The sequence below is a fragment of the Mycteria americana genome, chromosome 6 (assembly GCF_035582795.1).
Source record: "Mycteria americana isolate JAX WOST 10 ecotype Jacksonville Zoo and Gardens chromosome 6, USCA_MyAme_1.0, whole genome shotgun sequence".
NCBI classification, from domain to species: domain Eukaryota; kingdom Metazoa; phylum Chordata; class Aves; order Ciconiiformes; family Ciconiidae; genus Mycteria; species Mycteria americana.
This window is the reverse complement of record NC_134370.1, coordinates 69636443-69657926: the sequence shown is the minus strand read 5'-3', so window position 1 is coordinate 69657926 and position 21484 is coordinate 69636443. Positions and strand designations below refer to the sequence as shown.

At 46.7% G+C, this 21484-nt stretch overlaps 1 protein-coding gene across 23 annotated transcripts in view; it reads right to left on the bottom strand.

The window, feature by feature from the left end:
* GLCE (glucuronic acid epimerase) overlaps positions 1 to 17247 on the bottom strand; it is a 57401-nt gene extending 40154 nt beyond the window's left edge. For 15 of the 23 annotated variants that reach the window (XR_012776317.1, XR_012776319.1, XR_012776316.1 and 12 more), the window contains exon 1: positions 17100 to 17247. Coding sequence is in view for 1 of the 23 variants with exons in the window: in XM_075506439.1 (XP_075362554.1) it covers positions 17100 to 17119 (20 nt within the window). In the remaining 22 variants the exon portion in view is untranslated. Of the gene's footprint in view, positions 1 to 1115; positions 1342 to 16733; positions 16816 to 17099 lie in introns of those variants that run through there. The other 8 variants (XM_075506444.1, XM_075506434.1, XM_075506441.1 and 5 more) reach the window with 4 other exon arrangements.
* Positions 17248 to 21484: the final 4237 nt, after the last annotated feature.

Sequence of the window (21484 nt, the reverse complement as noted above, 5' to 3'; positions counted from 1 at the left end):
CTTGACATGCAGAATCACTGGAGGATCAAGAGCATAAATGTCACTTCCTCTAGGCAGCACATCAACTGCAAAGGAGCCTAATCTGCTCTCCCCACCACAATCCCACCCAATTGAAGAGTAAATCCTGACATCTGCCTCATGCAGAGCTTTCATTAAACGTTTCTGAAGAATTCCAATTTAAAGCCCCTATCTAAAGGATCCCAGTTTTAGCTAAACCATTATGTAGTTTCACTTGAGAAACTGCACAAGTGGAAGAATATAGACGGAAAAGCTAATAAAACAGAAGTCAAAGACTAACCTTGAAACAAATTACGGCTGGCTACATCTGAGCAGTAGCAGAGGCTCTGGAATTATTAAATGAGCTTCAGAAGAGATTTAACTAACCAAATTCCACTGCAATGCTTTATTCATGGTATGTGTGCCGGTCCCAAAATATTCGCTAAGGTTTTTCCAGCTCCTTTATTGCTTTTGCATATTTCCTAATCAAATCCAACAGGCACAAACCCTACGGAGGCCGGAAGATTTTTTTTTTTTTTTGGTGACGGTATTTCATAACGCAGTGGCCTAAAGTTCCTTAAAATAGAAATTAGATGTCATGAACACAACATCCTAAATACATGCTATATGTGGATTAAACAGAAATCAGGACACCAGCATCGACTTGAAACACCCTGTAATTAACTCCTAAAATGGCATTTTAATGGTCTCTGCCCTTCCTCAACTTGGCAATAGCGTGTATAATTACTCTCTTATTAGCTCTCTGCATCCTTCCCTCACATTCCCAATTTAAAATTAAACAAAAACTCTTCTGTTGGAGTTTGCCTTGAAGAAGTCTTGTTTTAAAAGGATTACCCGTCGCTAAAAGCACACTGGATTCCATAAAAGGAGGCTTATTTGTGCGCTTGAAGTCTATTTCTTTAGGTATCTAATACACACCTGGACCTTTTAAAAATCTATTTGAATTTTCTTACTGAATTAGCTCAATAAAGTAAATTTTATCACCCATTAAAATTTATACCAACACAACTTGAGTCTGCACGGTATTTCTTCCTATAATCCTCTTGCTGGAGGCTCAATTTAATAAACAAAGGCAGCTCTAATAATTCAAATCTTACTTTCAAAGATGTGATGTGCCTGTCAGAAGCTTTCTGCAACATAGTCAGTACATTTCTTCAGTCTCTCTCCAAGGCTTTGCATACGTTTAAGCCTGCGTCTTGCCTTTTGAATGCTGATAACTACTGTGTTTCTTTTCCCTCCTTTAAAGGATTAAACGCAACCACACAGACATTTTTATTAGTGCATCATGCACCATTAAATTGTCAGCTTGTCTTCCACGATTCTCTTAAAAAAAAAAAAAAAAGTGGCCTTGAAAACATCTTTACAACAAAATACTCATTTTCTTGGCACTTATTTATAAACTGAAGCAAACAAAGCCAAAACCCAACCAGCGAAGCACCGCATGTATTTCCCTTACAGCCAGGTTGCAGAAGGCGAGAACCGCTCTACACACATGTATTTTTAAAGACTGCGCAGTATGTTCATGTAACATCTACCAGAAAGCCCTTCACTTGGCTTCCCCAAGAGATTTATTTTTATTATTTAAGAGTTCACCCTACTGCCTTCAAGTGGCAAGGCGAGAACTCCCCCATTTTGCACTCTGGTCATACGGGAACAACTCCCAGAAAAGAAATACAAGTTTTTAACAGGAGAAAACAGTGATATTTTCGTCCGAGACAGTCCTCCATACACAAAGGATGGGACACACGTGCTACGTGCCCCATGCCAAGAAGATGACAGCTGAGGATTCTCTGCAGTTACTTCCTAAGGGCACTCTGGATTTTTAATACCTCCCTTATTTTTTGTCAGTATTTCTATCTGGGAGTGAATCGGCTCTTTTTCAGACGCTGCAGCTTCTTTCTCTCAAACTCCAACCTACTGCCGACGGCACCCAAAATTTCCTTCAATGGGGCTGTGCCTTGGCACAATTTTCAACCAGCCCTGCATCCCTAACTTGAGGAAAAAAAGGCCAGCACTGCAGAAATTCAGTTCCTGCCCAACTCGTACCCTTTAAAGGACTCTGCCCATACAAATCTTTTACCTTGTGTCTCACTACCAAGTTTTAAAAGTAACCAACGCGTTTGAGATGTTGGACTTAGAAGGCACAAGACCCACTGACACTTCAGATTTGCACATTCCTTCTGTTTTTCAGCACAGGCAGCAGAAATATCCCTGCATCTCTTCATCGAGGAGAATTCCTCTCTAAATTACTGGTAAAATTCCAGAAACGGTCGTAGTCCTGTTCAGCGCTGATGCAGGTCAGTGCTGGGCAGAGGTCCCCTCGCTCTCCGCTGTCCCCGGATGGGCAGGACCGGGCTGGTTCGTTACAACAGGTCAGCAGAGAATAAACAAGGAGCATTCCCGCAACAGCTTGGACACAGTCAGGAGAGTCAATCTGGCCAAGTTATGTTGCTGTCTGCTCCTGGCTTGCAGAAAGAACAGCTGCGGAGCCTGGAAATAAACCCAGGAGATTGCCTGAAGGCTGAGCACGAAGCAGCCGAGCAGGTGCGTTACCCCCGTGTCTCTCGCAAGGCGAGCCTGGCAAACAGCTTGCACCGGGGGCTAGACAAGGGCATCGCTCCAACAGCAAAGAAATCCCCGCGGGTACCTTCAGAAGAGGGATCGAGATCTTGACGCAGTCAGACATTCAGCCAGCTCCACAAGGACTGCGGGAGCTAGAGGGTGAGAGGACAGAAACCGAGCAGGAGAAGGCACAAGTGACACTTAACGTGGCCCCGAGGGATGGAGAGTGGCTATTTTCTGTTCAGGGGAGCCCAAAGCCACGTTGGAAGCAGTAGCCCAAGGTGCCGGCTTGCTCAGGAGGCACCTCAGCAGAAAATCAGTTGACTTGCAGGTTGAAGGCAAAATTCACATACACACAGTTACACATTTATCAAGAGCTTTTATGAATACATGCATAAAATGAAAGATTTCTAACCGTCAGTACAGACAAGTTTTTGCTCTCTGGTCTGCACCATCTGCTTTGTTTTAAGCTTTGCCCCACTCAGCTTCACTTCTCCGAACTCAGCTTTGGCGCTGAAAAGAAGCTTTGGATTCCTTTTGTTCTATTTCTGAAATTACAGTGATTCCAGCAGGGTTTGGCAAGTCATTAATACAGGTACCGGGTGATTAGAAGCCTTTGCTTGCAACCTGCAATTTCAGCACAACCACAGCAGCGTTATCAGATAATGTCTTAATAACCTGCTGTGTCTAAATACAGCGTTACAGTGATGGGCACGTGCTGGTTTCAAAATGACAAAACAAATAGCCAAGCACGCAGATTTTACACAATCAATTCCAAACTCCCGACTGAAGATGAAATCCTGTTTCTAGATTCTAGGCTAACGCTTTATAAAACACTGTGGGAATGCAATACCCTAAAACGCAATTACAACAGCAAGGATTTGCTATGCTTTTTTTTTTGGTAATGAATTTTTTTTTACTATTTTTTTTTTAATTAAAAAAAAAAAAAAGAACAAAGGACTACTTGTAACCGCCCACATTAGGAGGTACAGCGTTCCCAGTAGCAGGGTAAGGTCGGACAACAGCATAACTCCAGCTTTTGTACAAAGTTTTAAGATGCTCCCTGGAGGGAGCCCCACATAAAAGAACAAGACTTTTCCATTTTTTGATAATGAAAGTTTTGACTGTAGGCAAAGCTAACCAGAGAGGGGACAGGCTAATGAAAGCTATAGAGGAGACAAGTACTCGGCCCCACCAGGAAGGACTTGCAATGGGAGAAGCAAGAGGATCTTGTCCTAAAGCTGTCAGGATACATCCTGAAAGAGATGGTCCAAAACCACTTTAACTAATTTTGTTCATATTACTCTCATGAATCCACAAAAATAATATCTTCTCTTCATGCACAGATAGGAGGATTTTATCTCATTTCTATTAAACAGACCAGTAAGACCTCATATTTTACTTTGGTGATCTATAAAACAGACTTTGTTGTTTCTAAAGCCTAAGATTATGAAGAGAAAAAAAATCTCTACTCCCCTTCCAGCTGTTGCACATTTCTGACACCGAGCCACATCTACAGGCACAGGCAGGACGCACAACTCCTTCTCTGAGCTGCGTTTTAACATTTTCCCATCCGAGTCAAGAATCTGACAGGTTCAAGTTACACAGTTCAGACCAGGCATCCGAGATGGCTATAAACCCCAAGATCAGAATTCCTGCTCTCATACAATGCCCGTTATCAACACGGCTCCTCTAAATGTGTTGTGCCCATCCATCGAGACAGACGGATGTCTTTTCCATAACCCAGCGTTTCTGTCACCTCCCAGCTGTACAGGACGGTGGTACGGACAGTCAGGAGAGCAGCGTGGAAGCTGCAACCTGATGTCTCAGCTAAGATGCCGAAGGCCAGCAAAGGCTCACGGGTTTAAGGTCATGTATCAGCCTGCTAGAAGAGGGCAGAGGAGAAGAGGTGCAGGCACAGCAGCCTGCTTTCAGTGCACTGAACACACTGAGTTTCACACTGACATTTGTCATTTATTAAGAGCGCTTTTCAATTTAAATAAGGTGGTTAAAGTGATAGCACCCAATTAACTGCTCAGTAGGAGGACGGCATTAGTATTCCTGAAACATTTAAAGCAGACGTGGGATTCTTAATTGTCTGAACACACATGCAACAAAGCTGCACTAATAATGTGCCACCCCCCCAAAAAAATATTTTTTTTAAAAAAAATCAATATTCACTTCAGTAGCTGATTTGGGTTCCATTCTGATTTTTGCCCATTTAAACACCAGTGTTCAGCTTTACCCAACTGTATTCCTGGTGAAAGGGGAATTTTTGGTCCCATAGAAAGAAGAACCAGCCTGACTCAAGCCCACGGGGTTAAACTCGACTAACCCAGGCGCTGGCTGTTGCAGGAAGTCCCTCAATTTTAGCCACCGAGGCAGTAAAACCATCCCTCCCAAATGCTGCCATTCCAGTGTTCAGTCCCAACATGGCTGGTTTTTCTGACTGCAATGTAGTGCAAAATGGTTATTTAGAGTTAAAAAAAAAAAAAGGCACCCATTTAAGATTGATTTCCTTGTCCTACAAGGTGGGGGCCCTGTAAGGTAACAAAAAATAAGCTCAGACTAAATTATTTTGGAGACGGTTCTGAGCTAAATGCAAAGGACCTGCCTCTGGTCACTGAAGTCGAGCGGGAGCTCCCGCAGCTCCCCGAACAGGGCAAACCTCCTCCGCACAGCCACAGCATTGTAAGCTTCGCTCTCGCAGCTGCGCTGGTTTTATCGGCGTCTCATTTTCCATCCTCGTCAGACCTGTGAGCCTCCCGCACGCAGCCCCAGCCAGCAGGAGCGGGGTGCCAGGGGCTCTGCGCAGACTGCTGCTCCCCATCTAGACAAACATTAAGCTTGCAATGCAGAACGGTGGAATAAATATTTTTTTAAAGCACGTCCCAAGCGAAATGATTGCGAATAGCAGGAGACTGAATTGTACCTGGGTACCAAGGTGGGGGGGGGGCGGTTGTGATGCACTGAAGTGATATCAAACATCACGCAGACCTGCTGCAATCAATAGAGATGGATTCTTCATCCTGGAAGGCTGATAATTCCATCCCTGGAAGGAGAGGAGTGAGTGCCGGCAGAGGGCACTCGGATGCCAAGAGAGAACAAACCCACCGTGCGCAGGGCGTGGGATGGCTCAGCCAACACCTCCGTGGCCTGGGACAGACGAGTTTTGCCTTTAGTCCTCAAGCAGTCACAAATGCAACGCGTTCAATCCGAGGTCTAATTTCGGGCTCTCTTCCAGCCACAGCAAAATGCCTCTGCTGCCAACTCCTGTTTCGAAGGGTCTCTGCAATCCCGCGCACTGGACGCGGGTGGGTTTGATTTGACAGCAAAGACCAGAGAATAAGAAACCCCACTTCAGTCCCCGAGGAGTCCTTCCACTTCAGGAAACTGTTTAAGGGGAAATGTGCACTACTGTCAGTCACGCCAGCTGTTAAAATAAGGAGAAAGCAATGTCACAAGGCAAGCCAAGTGTCTTGTTAGGTATTTTTTACGCTGCAACATTTTGCAAAGAAAGCTTAAATCTTCTTGGAGAAGTGGCCAACTTTATAGCAGCAAAATTTGAAATTCACTGTCAGGCAGGCAGGGAACTTGTTAACAGTCCTATGAGTATTAAAATGCAGTGCATCACAAGTCGTATCTCAGCAAGATAACCTCCATTTGCTCAAATGGAAACTGAACATTAGGACCAAAACCGGTAGGATGAGTTTCAATGGTAGTTACGTGGGGGAGAGAAAAAAAAGTTTTACTGGTCAATGGTCCTTCTGGAACAAGAAGCATTTCACCACAGAGTATTACAGATGGTCATTTTAAAGTAGTTGTCACAGCAAGGATTAAGCCTACAGCTACAGCATACAACACCAAGCAAACGCAATGAGCTCTGCACCTTGGATTGTGCACAGTATAAAATACGTGGGATGAGAACGGCACGCTATATAACCCACGTCAGGGAAAATGCACACGTTTACATGCACTATAAAAAGGGGGAAGATTGATAGTCATATTTTTTTCATTTATGTAGGTCTAAAAACTTATATGTAAGACAGGTTTTTAGGATCACAGAGGTGGATTTAAGGCAAAAATCAGAACGCGTGATTGACAAGAGTCTGCAAAACCAAAATCCCGTGTGCTGCTCCACCCTCACAAGAACATGCACCTTGCAAGCACTACACCCCTAGCAAACACTGAGAGTAAACCTGGCTGTTCCAGGGCCTGAACCCCTAGGTTTTCCAGGCACTGAATACATCAACTTTTGACCTCCTGATACTGTGCCCTTTTTACAAACACACGTGTCAGGAGATGAAGCAATTTATTAAGTCTCAGAGAAACGCAGCATCACCTTAAGTCTTCTGAGCGTGAAAAATGGCCATGAAAATGCAGCAGTTCTGCAAATGATCTGTAAGTTTTCATTTTCCCAAGCCACCAATACCATAAAATGTAACAACAACAACAAAAAAGTATTTAGGTAAGAGACTTGAGAATTATATCTTTAAAGAGGTGAGAACCTGATAAATCTCACTCCTGCAAGAAAGCCAATTTTTGCAAATAGCTAAAAAACATGTCACAATTATGCATTACTATACAGCCTGCAGTGTTGTGGCAGGCCATTTGCATATCTATTACTCTATAAATTTTACAGTCCACAAATACCAAGAATACTTTACTGTTACTGAATGCCAATGCCAAGAGTTGCCTTTCGAAGAAAACTCAGAACTGTGCAAAATCCTTGTCTAAAGCATAACATTCACTGCTGGTGTTTACTGTAATTCTCAGCTCTGTGACCCACTCAGCTTAAAGTTTAAGAACAAATTCACCTTCTAGATATGTAATACTTCTGTAAGACATAAGGCACCAAATATTTACTTCTAGATGTAGTTCAAAGATCAAATATGAGTTTAAGGACTAGATGTGGATTGTGACCGACTTTCTCCATGTTATACCAATAGGGATACATAACCTCCTGTCCAGAGGAGTAATAAGCTACACATTCAGTGATAAAAAAGCCCTGTATTGAAACATCGAGTGGAAATAAGACCCGTGACTATTGAGGAAAGCATCTGGCAGACATTAAATCCAAAAGCACACCTTTTCTCATATCTCTCCTTTCTCACCTCTCAGCAAGGCACTGATCCTGCTCCTACCAGTGAGCATTCAAGGGTTTTGATACTGCACGTCAAAAATGTGCATGCACAGCTTATTTTGATATAAGGCAATTTCCCTACCAGAGCTAAGCAAATACACACCTTTCACTAACCACAGAGGGTTAAACCTCCCCTCTTTTCTTCCAGTGTGATATTATTTTGTATAATATGCAAAGGAGTCCAAGTGTTGCATCAAGTTTTCCGTAATTCTTCACTTTTTGTGATAACATAATAGAAACAGTGCTTTTAAAAGTCTAATTCCCACCAGGCTTAATATGAACATTCTCCGAGAGTGCTGTTCATGCTTAAAAACAGGCATTAAACAGCTAAAACATTTGATGTTTGGAAACAAAGTTACCCATCTGCCAAGGGTTTTGGAAGCATTACATACCACGAAAGATTTTCTGTTCTAAAACCATTTCATGTTAAAGAAAAATCTCCAGACATGCAAAGCTTAAAGCTTAAAAATAATCCTTTCCACTTACTTCTAACTCTCCCTTGCAAAAGCGTTTGTTTACTGTGAAGCACCAGTTTTCTGTTGCAAACAGCCACCCATTGCATAAGATTGAGCATTTAGATCTATCTTACCTCTACAAAATAATGGCATTTATAAATTAATCATAACACTTAAAAATAACTGACCTACTTTGCTTGGCCACCTAGGATTCACTGCGCGCAAGCATCCAAGCTACGAATTACCACCGTGCCAACGGAAGTGTGAAGGTACTGCACATCAAGCTGAGATTTCATGGCAAGTTGCTGCACAACCTGCGCTGCGTGCATGCTTAGCTGCCCTCAAAACGCTGCTGCGGGGGCCTGCCGAGCCTCCCGGCCTGAAGGTCCAGTTACCTCCAGCAGGTTTCCTCAAACAGAAGTGCTACAGTCCAGCTGACCCTGGCATCGGTGGCACGCTCTTACGCACCAGAGGTACTTGAAGCTTCACCTACAGAGCAGGGATTTGCAGAAAGCTCGTTGTCTGCCGAGGGAAGCACTGAAAAGAGCTTAAAAGAAGATAAGTTGGTTGCAACGCACCCGTGAAGCTAGGGATAGGCTTCCAAGCAAAGTGGCTGGAAGACAAGCCCAAGAGCAGGTCGCAGGGAGCACCCTTGCTGGGGGGCAAAGGCAACGGGGTGAGAAAGAGCCTGGTGCTTGCAAGGGCACAGGCATTAAGAAGCATTTTTGCAAGCTAAAGGGCAGTGGTACATCTGTAACACCATGCACCAAGTGCTGGGGGTCTTGGTCTGTCCAGGCTGTGGAGGTGACCAAATTCTTACCCTTTTCTAATCCTAAAAACCCGCTGGCTTTAAGTTACCACTAACATATGGCTGAGCAGGATGAAGCTGTTCCACCTACCCACAAGTGAATAGCTTTTGTGACAGTAACTTCCTGGGAAATTCAGGTTTTTCTGGAAGAATACTCAGTGCACAAAAAAATATAGCAAAACCCACTAAGATCTGGAGGACGGTGGCTGGCATTGTACAAAGCATGCAGATCTCCGACACCTCGCTTCTGGAGCTGGCAATGTAATTGAGATTTTTATCTAAATTCACCTTCTGTATGGCAGCTCCAGTGCAAATTCGTCATATGGGCAAGGCAAAAAACTACTCAAAACTAGTTATAATGTGAAATAGAGGTGCACGAATCCAAGTATAGATTTAAAAAATCACAACAGCTCCAATTATACTCAGCACCTTCCCTGTTCTTCCACAGATGTCTCATCCTTCATTTTCTCTATCTGCAGAGCAACCATAGTGCTGTTCATATTGTTCATATCGGTTTTAATATCAACCAGTCAAAAATCTCGCAAGCCTAGGCAAAGTTGTTTCCAGCAGTTTCTGCGGCTGTGTTCCCTGGTTAGAATAGCTGCTCACAGCCAGCGGCACCAAAGCAACCCCGGCCACGCACCCGCGGAGCCGGCAGACCCCAGCCGTGCGCAGGCAGCCCTGCCTGCACATGTATTTTCCCTTCGAGTACAACCAGCCGGTCCCAGAGCAGCCAGCGGATCCCACTGGCAACCGCGAATCACCAAAATGCTCGCCTTCTTTGCGGGATGAAGTACGTGACCTCTTTTGGTTTCTCAGCTACATGGAGAAACAGTCCATAAAGAAAAACCAAACCAAACCACATTGAGAAAATTACTTCTCCCTTACTGCAGCAGAAGATGCTCTGATCTCATTTGTTGACATTTATCATTAGGAAGAGAGACATCTGAAAGCCCTATGAGGAGAGGAAAGCTTCTTAGGGTTTTTAAGAAAGCCTACATTAAACAGCAGGGATGGCAAGAGCCGATTAGTCCTTCAGCTTGAGATACACAGTACAGTTAACACAATTTTTTTTTTTTTTTTTTTTTTTTTTTAAGAACTTAACAAAATCAGCTAAGACAACATAACCAGCAGCCTTCTGTACTCAACTTCATATTCAGGTACCTTTTTAACAGGAGAGCTTAACGAATAAATACATCTTGAAGTCATAGCTCAACTTCCCAAAAATCAAAGTCAACATTTTTAACAATATATGCTAAAGAAAAAAAAGCAGCAGCATAAATCAAACTGGCACAGACAAAAAAAGAAAGAGGTATTTTCAAAGGCCCCTCCACTTCAAACCACAAGCCAGAATCCTATTTTCAGACGAGTATGTTGATTTGACAGAGGCTTCTGCAGACGTATGACATCTTCTCTCTAAAGTCTTGAGACACTCAGCAATCAAACACATCCAGGTCAGCTCACTCACTACGCTTCGCTCGCTTAATGACAACCGGTTGCAAACACAAACCCTGCTCTTAAATAGTCAGCTCAATAAGCAATTTAACAATTAATCCTTATATCTGTTCAAATGCTGCTTAAAACAATTTATTAGAAAGAAAATTAAGCCAGCAGCCATCCATTATTTCTTATTCAGTCAAACAGAATCTAGCCATCTCCTATAACATCAAACTACACAAGGCAATCCAACAGCTTTTCAGGGAAAATAGGAATGCAAACAAAAAAGCAAAATGAAATACCATGTGAAGGTTACCTGACTGGATAACCTTCAGGTCCATTTAAACAACTCCACTCTATCTAAAAACGTGGCAAATACCACAAGCATTCCAAAATTAAATGGAGATACCAACCACCCAGGTTCGGAAGATCTGAAAGCTTCAGGTGCTTTGTGGGCATGTATCCCTCCCTAAGCAACAAGAAGTGCACTTGTAGGGCACGATTTTTAAAGATTATTTTCTTGCCACAGTTACCTTTGCCGCCTGGATGGCGCTGGACGCCTGCGGCCAAGCTGATGTGCTGTTCATGAAGCGGGGTAGGAAGCGTGGCTAACATTTGCCCATTTCAACTGATGGATAGAAACAATTTTTTATTTCTTCAAGCATTGTTTGCAGGACTTAATTGGTACCTTTTGGTATTGTTGAGATTTCTATGGGAAATTCAAATATTCATTAAATACAACAACTGGTAAAATAAGCTCATTCTCATCATACTTAAGATTTCCTTTTTTCTGTAAGAGAAGGAAAACAGCAAAAACACTTCTTCAGGAAAACCACACCCAGGAAGAAACGGGGAAATCATTTCACTTCCAGCATGGAAACCAAAGTTGAAGAGGAACAAGGCTGCCTTTTCATGCATCAGACATGCTTACTGAAGGCGAGGCCAACTTTTGGTATCTCTAAGACCGAGAAGTGCAAATAAAGATTCTGAATTTTCACCTCTGAGGGAAGGCCTCACCGGCTCTAGGACCTCCCGATAAACCCCTTTTGTTTCAAAACTTTCTGGAATTTCCTGCATACTTTAATGCAATTAAAAAGAGGAAAAGAAATGCACAAACAGCCCCATTTCCCGTGCTAGACCAGCTCGGAGACACTCCTATCAAACTTGCCTGTTCAGAAGGTTTCTCGCTGCAACACACAGCTTAAACTAAACTCACAGGTGCCCTACAAGAGACAGAGAAAAAGCTCACGTGCTCTGGAATAGATTTCATTTTTCATGGCAACAAGCAGGACAGAAAACACTGAGCTTGAATGAAGCCACTTTAGAAGCTAAACCAGGTGTTAACCTTCCTTGTTCACACCATGTACGAGGAGATCAAGTGCTCTACCGCCAAGTCAAGCTCACTTCAGCTCTGTTCTTACCTCGCTTTTTCGTGGGTCTCTGCATTAGCCCTAAAACCCAGCAAACGCGGGTCACCACCACCACTCCTGTTTGCAGAGCACGTGCTGAACCGTGGTACCTCCCCACTGCCTTCTCCAGGGAACATCCAGGGCAGAAACGTTGGACACAGAAACACTTTGCTCACGTGAGCTTCGTTAGGCAGACCTTGCTCCTTAATCCAAATCATCTATGCATGTCTCTCAATCTGGATCCAAACTACATGCACATTTGCTGAACTTTAAAAATCTTACCTGTTGTTTTACATATTCTTAAACTTATATTGCTGTGGAAAGCCCATTTGAAAAGAACCTTAATCAAATAGAAACCTTATTGTTCTCAACCTTACCAAGGTCAGCAGGAGATACATTTTAAAGCTCAAGCTAAAAGGGTTTTTGGGGTTTTTTTTTTTAGCCACAGAGCGGCTAACCTTGCTGCTTAGCATTTACAGTTGCTTCAGAAAATTCTGTGTTAAGGTTTTTATTATAATGAAACAGGGAATATATCATTCCCAAAAGAGCCGAGATTCAATGCTCCAAAGTCTCTATCTATATGGTAGATACTGCACGGGCAGCAACATGGGTATTCCCTGAACATCTTAATTTCCAAAAGTGCGACTTCAGACAACAATAAATTCTAACTCCTGAAAACATGGCCAAACCAATTTATTTTGCGATCAACAAGCTACATGTCATCAAGAGTCTGTAAATCAGATTTTACAAAGTGACACCAGCCAACTGGTGCCCATATCAGGGGACACCAGCTGATCTTCAACTCTAATAATACAAGCAATATAAATGAGGAAAAAAGAAAAGGTGGCATACTTGAGATAAGACACTAATTAAAAGCTCGTTTCCTTTGGAATTAGCAGTGAGCTTTCTTTAGAAGGATCTCATTACCATGCTTTTTATCTGTCACCTCCAATATTTCAAATTCAATATTAACATTTAAAACACAGCTCAGAAGCTATGTGTGGTTTTCAGGTAAACTTTGTTAAATATTAGCTAGATCATTACAAAGTCTTTCTATCCTGCCGCAGGTTTGCGCGCTGCTTCACCCAGATTAAAAGCAAGCGCCGAGGCTCACCTACGGCTCTGTCGGCACATACGGCACGAAGTTTGGCGGCAAGGAGGGATTAAAAAGCCAGCAGCCCGCTCATCACGCACAGAGGACGTGCCACGTTCCAGCGCCGTCAAGACACCGTGAAGGAGCAGGAAGCAATAAGGATGCTAAGAGGGATGAGGTGAAAAAACAGAAGGAAAAGCTGCAACTGTGGAGCGCAGGGAGAGTCAAGAAAATAGCGAGTGCTGACAGGAAAGCAAATTTACATTTCATTCTAGAAATGCTAAGTGAAAACCCAGCGTAACTACAGAAAAGCTGGAGTTGCACTAGGCTTACTTGCATGAGCAAATAGTCCCTAAATACGAGAGTTCATTGCCCAAAATTTATTTAGGAGCATCAGAATTTTAGCATTGGGGAAAAAAAAGGAGTATCGCAAAACGGCAATATTGTAAAAAGGGGAACATCTTCCGACATTTTAGGTCTGCAGCACAAGGCTAAACTGATGAGTCAACTTGCTTTGAAAACCAGCAGAAATTAGATCTTAAAGTTTTGACTGCGGCTCAGACATGAAAGCTAGTTCATTAAAAACATACCCAAGTACTAAAGTAACCAGCTTAAGAAACACCGCAAGTAGATGCCTTTTAATCTTATGGCTCAATTAAATGTTCAGAGAAAGACAGCTCCTTTAAATGTAACCTCAGTGAAATCCAACTTCTTATTTCCCTTTTCTTACCAAAGGAGTAGAGATCCTGAACAGAAAGAAAGAAGAAAACCACCAAAGACCATTAGGCAGAAAGACCATAAACCAGCAGGTTTGATTATCACCTGCTCGTGTTACAACGGTGCTGGAAGCGAGCATTGCCACTCCTGCCAAATATTATTTTGGGGGGCTTTTTGGTGGGGTTTTTTTGGTTTTGTTATTTACACGTTTCACCTATTTCTCTGAAGCAGTCATCCAAGACCTCTTGTTTACTGCAGCGTGTGCACTAGCCATCGACTAGCTCACCTCTTGTTTTTCCTGCTGGGGTAGCACTATAGACTCAGCATTACAAACGGGAGCACTATTGTTAAAGAATCAATTGGACAATGAAAGAGCTAAGGACACTTGTCTTACAGAAAATTACTGTCAAATGCTGCCAGACCCAGCTTTCCCTCTTTCTGGGCCACCAGCCAGATACTAATCATTTCAGGTCCCTACTAATTTTTAGCTGTGTAACACACTGTGTGATACAAAAGGGGCAGCTTTGTCCAGGCGGTGCTTTAAGATACTTTTACAGATTATTAAAAAAGAAGAAACTGCTACTATCCCAAATGTAGACAGTGACATTATTACCTGCTGAAAAGTTAAAGGACTTCCCGAGGCACCTCCTGAAGGGACACGTGCCAGTTATCTCCTTATTAAAGCAAATCTTCCTACCTTTTTAGAGCACAATGTCAAAAGCCATTTCGCAAGCTGGGCAGACAAAATAATCATGGAAGTTACGCCTTCTCTCGGTAAGACGGGATTTGCTTTTTTAAAAAGGTACAAAGAGCACCTGGATAATCGAGATGCCTTTGACCTCAATTATATTTATCGATCACCAACTGTATCAGAAGAGTTAGCGGTTCACTGAAGTGAAAACAATGCCTTTAAATAAACAGAGTGCAGTATTTCACCAGATTTCACAACTATGCCAAAGAACATCTTAGTGGGGCAAGATGCCTCTACAGACATATCAAATATTGTTAAGGCTTGTTACAACTGGCCAAGTTTAGAAGCACATAACGCCCTTAAAAACCTTTCTTGCTTGGCCAGCTCTAACTAGGAGAACTATTAACTACTGGCAACTCCTGTGTCTAATGGAACAAGACAAAAGGCTCAAGTTCCTAATAGTAAAAAAAAACCCAAACAACCCAAACAAAACCCCACAACCCCAAAACCCCACACTTTTTGCGTCTGAGGTGCTGCATTCCCCTGAAGCCAACAAGCATCATGTGGAAGAACTGGAAGGTCACGCTCCTGCATGTACACTGATCCTCTTCCACTACCTGGGAAGCTGCGAGGTATTTGCCTTTGCAACATTAAAATTTCGCTTTAAGGCATAATATATTAGCTGAAACTTTGCATCGTAATACTACTATCATACATCCTTCTTATGATTCTCAAAACAGGCAGAAGCAGAACAGCCCACGGACCTATCTGCAGCTACAGCATAAGCACATCTTATTTGTGTTCTCATGACTTCGCCTTACAATAAAGCGCCCAAAATCTCTTTCGTTACAAGAGACCTTCCACAATCTCATGTGCAAGGTCTGTAGCAGCTGATCTGCATGCTGTATTTTGAAAGAAGACACAGTATGTATGATCCTGGAACGTACTGTCCTCATTATCTGAGTACTCACCTGCACTCATTCCAGCTCTTACAAAAACCATGGATGTTATTTTAATTTTCCCCTTCCCAGAGAGCGTGTTGATGAGGTTTTTCTCCTCTTCACACTGTTCAAGTGGGTGTGAATTCCAGAAGGCAAAATGAAGAGAACATATAGGCCACATCTCTTTGAATTAAGTCCCATTAAGGAGGGTGACTGTTCCCATACTAACATATCTCCAGCACAAAAACCACTTAGCTGCAGCCTTCCTAACAAAGATAATTTCATCTTGTTACACCTGCTACAGCGCTCACTTAGAGCACATAGTGATCCTTCACGTAAATAGGTTTACAGGTGGCTGTTACTTCGCTGATTCCAGAAGCATGGGGAAACCTGCTGTCTGCTGGTACGGAAGCAGTTTCAGAGCTTGGTTTGACAAGACTGCTACATCTTAAGCTCCCAGGGAAAAACTAAAGAGTAAGAAAGTATTCCGAGTTGAGTTTAGCTTTACGGACACCTGACTAAGCATCTCAGCCTTACCGTGAGTGCCTTCCTGTTGTTTTTGTTATACCTCCATGTCTCAGGTACAGACACAAACGCATGCGAAACGCCTTGACGGGGCAGAAGAGCACCGACGCCTGAGTAGGGACCACCCAGCACCCGACCGGGCCACTTCAGCATTTTCCCCAGGTATATATTCAGACAAGCTGCCTGAGCAGCGTCCGTCATTCCGTACCGGGAGCTGACCTCCTCTCGCCTGGCAGAAGCCAGGTTGCACGACGTGATTAAACACGATTCCTTATTATTCTCCGAGCCCATCCCAGATATCGTACACAAACCATGTCGCACCTCACCAGGTAACACCCCCGTTACGCTGCTGAGGCGAAGGAGGCGGCTTTGCCTCCTCTCGAAGAAACACACCGGGTGTTACCAGGACGGGGAGGCCTCAATTAGCACAATTACTCCTTCTAGAGTTTGGTTCACCTTCCACTGGAGGTTTTCCAGGCAGGACTCACAGCGCTGGAACCCCACCGGGTGGAAAACAGAGGGCTCTCCTGCGGACGCCTGCAAACCACAGCCCCCGTTCCCGCGTTCTCCCTGCCAGGCTCTGAGGGAAATCCCAAACCTCCCAACTGGGGCTGAGCACGCCCGGGCACCGACGGCACGGGGTGAGGCCGGCTGGTCCCGGCTCCCTCCCCAGCCCCCCCGAGCAGCCCCCGGCCGCTGGATGACACAACCCGCCGTTCACAGAGCCCCGAGGCTGCCGTTACCGGCGACCCGCTGAGGGAAGAGGGGGCCGCGGGGGGCCCGCCTGCGGCTGAGGAGGGGGCGCGGGGCCGTGGCTCCTCCGGAGGGGATGAGAGAGGCCTCCCGGGGGGAGGCGGCGGGGTGCCGGGCCCCCGCGGGGCGGAGGAGGCGCGGCCGAGAGCGCCGAGCGGCGGGAGGCCGGGCCGGTTCCTACCTGAGGGGGCGCGGGCCTCGCTGGCGGCGGAACCCCAGCGCCGGGGAGGCGGGGGCGCACGGAGGGGCCGCGCCGCGCCCCGCCTTCCCGCCGCGCCGCCAATGGGAGCGCGGGGGGCGGGGCGCGCCGAGGGCCCTGGCCAATGGGAGCGCGCGGCGCGGGGCGCGCGGCGCGCCGTGACAGCGGCGCCGGCGGGGCGGGGAGCGGCGAGCGGGAGGGGCCGCGGCACCGGAGACACCGGCCCGGCGGCGGGGCCGCTCTGGCCCCTCCCATCCGCCCGGCGGGCAGCCCCTGTGCCGCCCCCACTCCGTTCCCCCTCAGCCACGGCCTCCCCCCACCCCGCTCCAGCCACCGGCGCGCCCCTACCTGCGCGGTGCCGCCGACATGGGTGGCGGGCGGGGCGGGGCGGGGCGGGCGGCGGGGCCTCCCGGGGAGCGGCAGGGCTCAGCGGCCGCGGCGGAACCCCAGCGCCGGGGGCGGGGGCGCGGGGGGGAGCGGGCGGCCCGGCCCCGCCCCCACTTCCCGCGAGAACGGCGGGCGGGGGCGGGGCCTGCCGCCGGCCAATGGGGTGCGCGGGGACGTGGGGGCGGGCCTGCCGGGCGGGGGGCGCTGCCTATTGGCTGCGCGGCGCCCCGCCCCTTGGCAGCGTGCACGTGGCGCGGGGCGGAGCGATGGGGCGGAGCCGCTGTCGCTGCGGGCGGGGCGCGGGCGGCGGGGCCCGCTGGGCCGTGCTCGGCTGTGACTGGATTTTTTTAATTAAAATCCTCTGTGAGGGGTTTTTTAATTAAAAGAACCTGTCAGAACTTTAGCAACCCCGTAGCAAAGTGTCTTTCTGCGGGAGGGCGCGCGTTTTCCTGCGGAGGAGCGGACCCCTCCGGCCGGCGCTTCGCTGTGGCGCGGCGGGCGGCTCCCGCCTTCCCAGGCCCCTGTTAGGGTGTGAGTTCCCTCGGTGAGACCTGGTAGGTTTGCAGCTGCACCGTGGCTTCCCGAGCGATGGCAAGCTTCACCTGTTACAAATCTGAACTGTACTTTTTTTGTCTAGTTCTCCTTGAAGGGAAGGTAAAGAGATGAACTAATTTTTATTTGTTTCTATTCAGCATGTGGAAATCTCCTCCCTAACCCTTTGCTGTAACGTTAGGTGATGCGTTAACTTGTGTGCCGCTGTCCTTTGTCTTCTCAGGGGCATCCAAGCCAGAGATACCCAAACTCTCCCTCCAAAAATAAAACTCCTCATCCCCGCGCAGGGGACGGTGACCCAGGGACCGAATTTCTCTTGAGCTGCTTTTAACTTTTTCCAGCAGCTTCTGCAAAGCTGTTTGGCTTAGTGCAAGCAGCGCTTGGCCGCCCAAAGGCTGGATCCTGCCCGGATGGGTTTGCACAACCTTGCACTCTGCTTCTTGCAACACCCTCCTTTGTATTTCGCAGCCTTGCCCTCTCCGCTCCGCCGGCAGTTCGCCGCTCCCTTCCCCTGCACCCACGCAGCCCTGGGGGCTGGTTTTCCCCAAAGCTCAACCACCAGCTCCAAAAAGCCTTTGCCCCGTGCTGGTGCTGTGACAAGGTGGGCCAGGTCTCGGCACCGGGCCCTTCGCACGTCCCAGCTGCACCGCCTGGGTCGGCCCTCCCAGCCTGGTTTGTGCAGGGGTCGTGTGGAGGTGCCGGGCATGGGGATTCGCCGCCCCCATCGTGCAAGCCCGCCTGCCTCCAGGTCTTTTATACCACTACAGGCTCCCCGTGCTAAAATCCAGGTTTAGGGAGCTGGAAACGGTGGGTTTCCAGGAGCTGGAAATGGTGGATTGACCTTCCACTGATTTTAAATTAACCAAGTAAGAAGACACTCAGTGAGCGTCTTAATTACAGCATTATCTTCATTACTCATTAGCAGACCCGGGAAGGTATTTACTAGAGGCGAGGACTCAGCATTGCCACGCCACCTTCACCGCTTCACCCCGCGGATGCAAAGCACGGTCCTTGGGTCTTCTCCAGCACAAATACAAGAGAGCGCTGGCAGACGGTGTGCGAGGTCTGGGAAACAAGCAGCGGTGGAAGCGGGGTGCGTGTGTCGCTTGGTGCATTACCGGGGTGCACTTATGTAAGTAAGAATGTGCTATAAAGTAAAAAGCGCAGAACTGGATGCTGACCTTTGGTTATGTTGCGTGAGCTGGTGAAGGCTGTGTGCTGCAGGCACCTCTCAAACGTTGGGATTCTGGTGGCTTTGCAAAGCAGGAGTAGTCTTAATTCTTCTTTTAGCTTGGCCCAAAGGTTGTTTCCATGGCAATAAACACACATACACACCCCGCTCCTTTGTCTAAGTTGTTCGTTAGTCTTATTTGTCACACACCGTGAAAACAAAATCATAGGGTAAAATGCAAAGAGATTTTAAGATAATGAAAGGTTATTGCCTTCCGCTGTTCCTCTTTGTGCGCAGAGGGAGCGTGCGACCGGAGCCAGCCGCGCCGGGAAATTTCCATTGCAAATGAGTTCAAAATCCCATCGATGCTTTTACATACTTTCGCGGATGTAATAGGTCGAGCAGAATACATCTTTCTGCTTTCATGTGAGAAGTTCATGAAGTGCTGTACGGGAGGTGTCATTAAAGGAAAAAAAAATTGACCGTTTCCTTCATTAAAATGCAATAGTAAAAATAAGGTGTCCGGGTAAAACTTCAAGGCCCCTTTCTGCCCGCCCCACGCCGGCGTGACGGCACGTCTGCTGTCCTGGCTTGTTTAAGTGCTGTTAGGAGTCTATCCAAAAGCAAATAGTGTCCTCAAAGTGTATTGTAAAGAAATAGCGCAGGTGCTCTTGTTCCAGCACGGGATAAAGGATTTCAGCAGTGGCCCCGTCTACCGTAATGCATTTAAATAGAGCTTAAAAGATGCGGTTCGCGAGCTAGCGTAAAAAAATTTACATTGCAATTATTATCTTGTTGCAGATTAGCTGCTGTGCCCCGGCTGCGAAATCCTTTCTTTCCGCCAGCCCGATATCAAGCTCAGTTATTCTCTTTTCAGCCTCCTCCCGCACTGGGCTCTAAGCTGATGATTCATGTATTAATATGTGGTTATTAGATGACTCCTCTACCTCCACTGCTGCTATCTGTCTCTGGCAATGGAAGGAGGAAATGAATTCTTAAAACCTCAGGAACAAATAGTCCACGCACGGAGATCAATCCTGCTCCTGCTGACGTCAATGGAAACATTTCCATCGGCTTCAACAGGGGCAGAATTAGTCCTATATATCAGATATTAGCTTGATTTATAACCTTGCAAAACTCCATGTAGCTGAAGGGGGAAAGCTGTATCTGTTAAAAATAACTTGTGGGAGTTAAGTGACTGTCAAAGATATTTCGCTTTTTGGGGGGGAAAACAACTATTGGGGCTGTTGGTTGTGAATGGGGGCTGCCCGTGACCCGGGGAGCATCCCAGCCCCACGCAGCTGCGGAGACCCCCCGGCTCTTCCAATGAGGCTGTAACGAGTTACTGCTCTTTAATTAACTCCTCCATCTCATCCATCTCCCCTCTCGAAAGCCGGGCAGGAGGGCAGCGGGGGGAAGCGCGGCCGGCGACGGCTGCGGCAGAGCCTCTCGCTCCCCGCTGCCGCGGGATATTCCCCAACCCTCTTTTCTGCAGGGAATCGTCCGCTTTCAAAACAGTTTTTACTGCCCAAAAATAAGAACTTCATTTAATCCTGAATTTACCACTGCGGCCACACACGGTGCATTGCAGCAGCCCTGGCACCCCCTGCTCCTCCGTCCCCAGCTCGACCAGTTTGGGACTGGTTGTGCTGGGGACGGTAGGAGCAGATAGAGTCCCCTCCCTGAACAAAATCTCACACCCAGACTCCTGGCTCTGGAGCATCTCCCTCCCCTGCCCCACCAGGCAGAGGGGACAAGAAGACCCAGAAATCACCACCGGTCCTTCGTTTCCCTAATTAGAAGCCACCAGCTAATGAGATATCATCCAAGCAAAATATTAGGAGTCGCATAATAATTATATCAATGAAATCAACAACAATTTAACAGCAAAGGTTAATTACATTTATTTAAAAATCTGATAGACAAAATGATGCTCAAACAGTTGGGCAGACTAATTGAAAGCTAATGTTGCTCCTAAATTGAATTTCAAATGAATTTTACATCCATAGTTCATTTTGCTAATTTCATTCCCTGTATCCTGTAATTTGTTGGCAGTGATTGATTACTTAAGTGAATAATATCTATGTACCAGGACCACTTAGTAATAGAATATGCCAAGTGTGATCATACTGTTAATAAATACAGTTTCTTTAAGGTTTCCCCCTCTGTCTGGATTTCGGAGGAGCAGGGACGCGGTGCCGGGGGAGCAAAGGGCTTTCGGCAGCTGTAAGCTTCTATTTTAGCTTCTTGTTAACAACAGGTTGCAAAACCCTCCCTGTGCTGACGGCAGCTGCCCCTCGCAGCCCTCCAGCAGCAGCGATACATGGCAGCGCTTCATCACCTCTCCAATCCTCGTTTTCGTTTGCCAATGGATGAAAATTTATTACATCGAGGGTTTGCCAGGGGATATTCTGCCTGCGATATTCTGTGCAAGAGACGCCGCAGCCCAGGTGCCCTCAGCCAGCCCTCTCCAACCCGAAACCCAGCGCCGAGCCCCGGTTCGGCACGGCAGACCCCCGACGTCCCGACACCCAGACCTGATGTCCTGAGGCTCAACCACCGCTCAAAAAACCCCATCAACTGGAGCGGCGGCTCGGGGTAAACGCAGCAGCACCCCGACAAG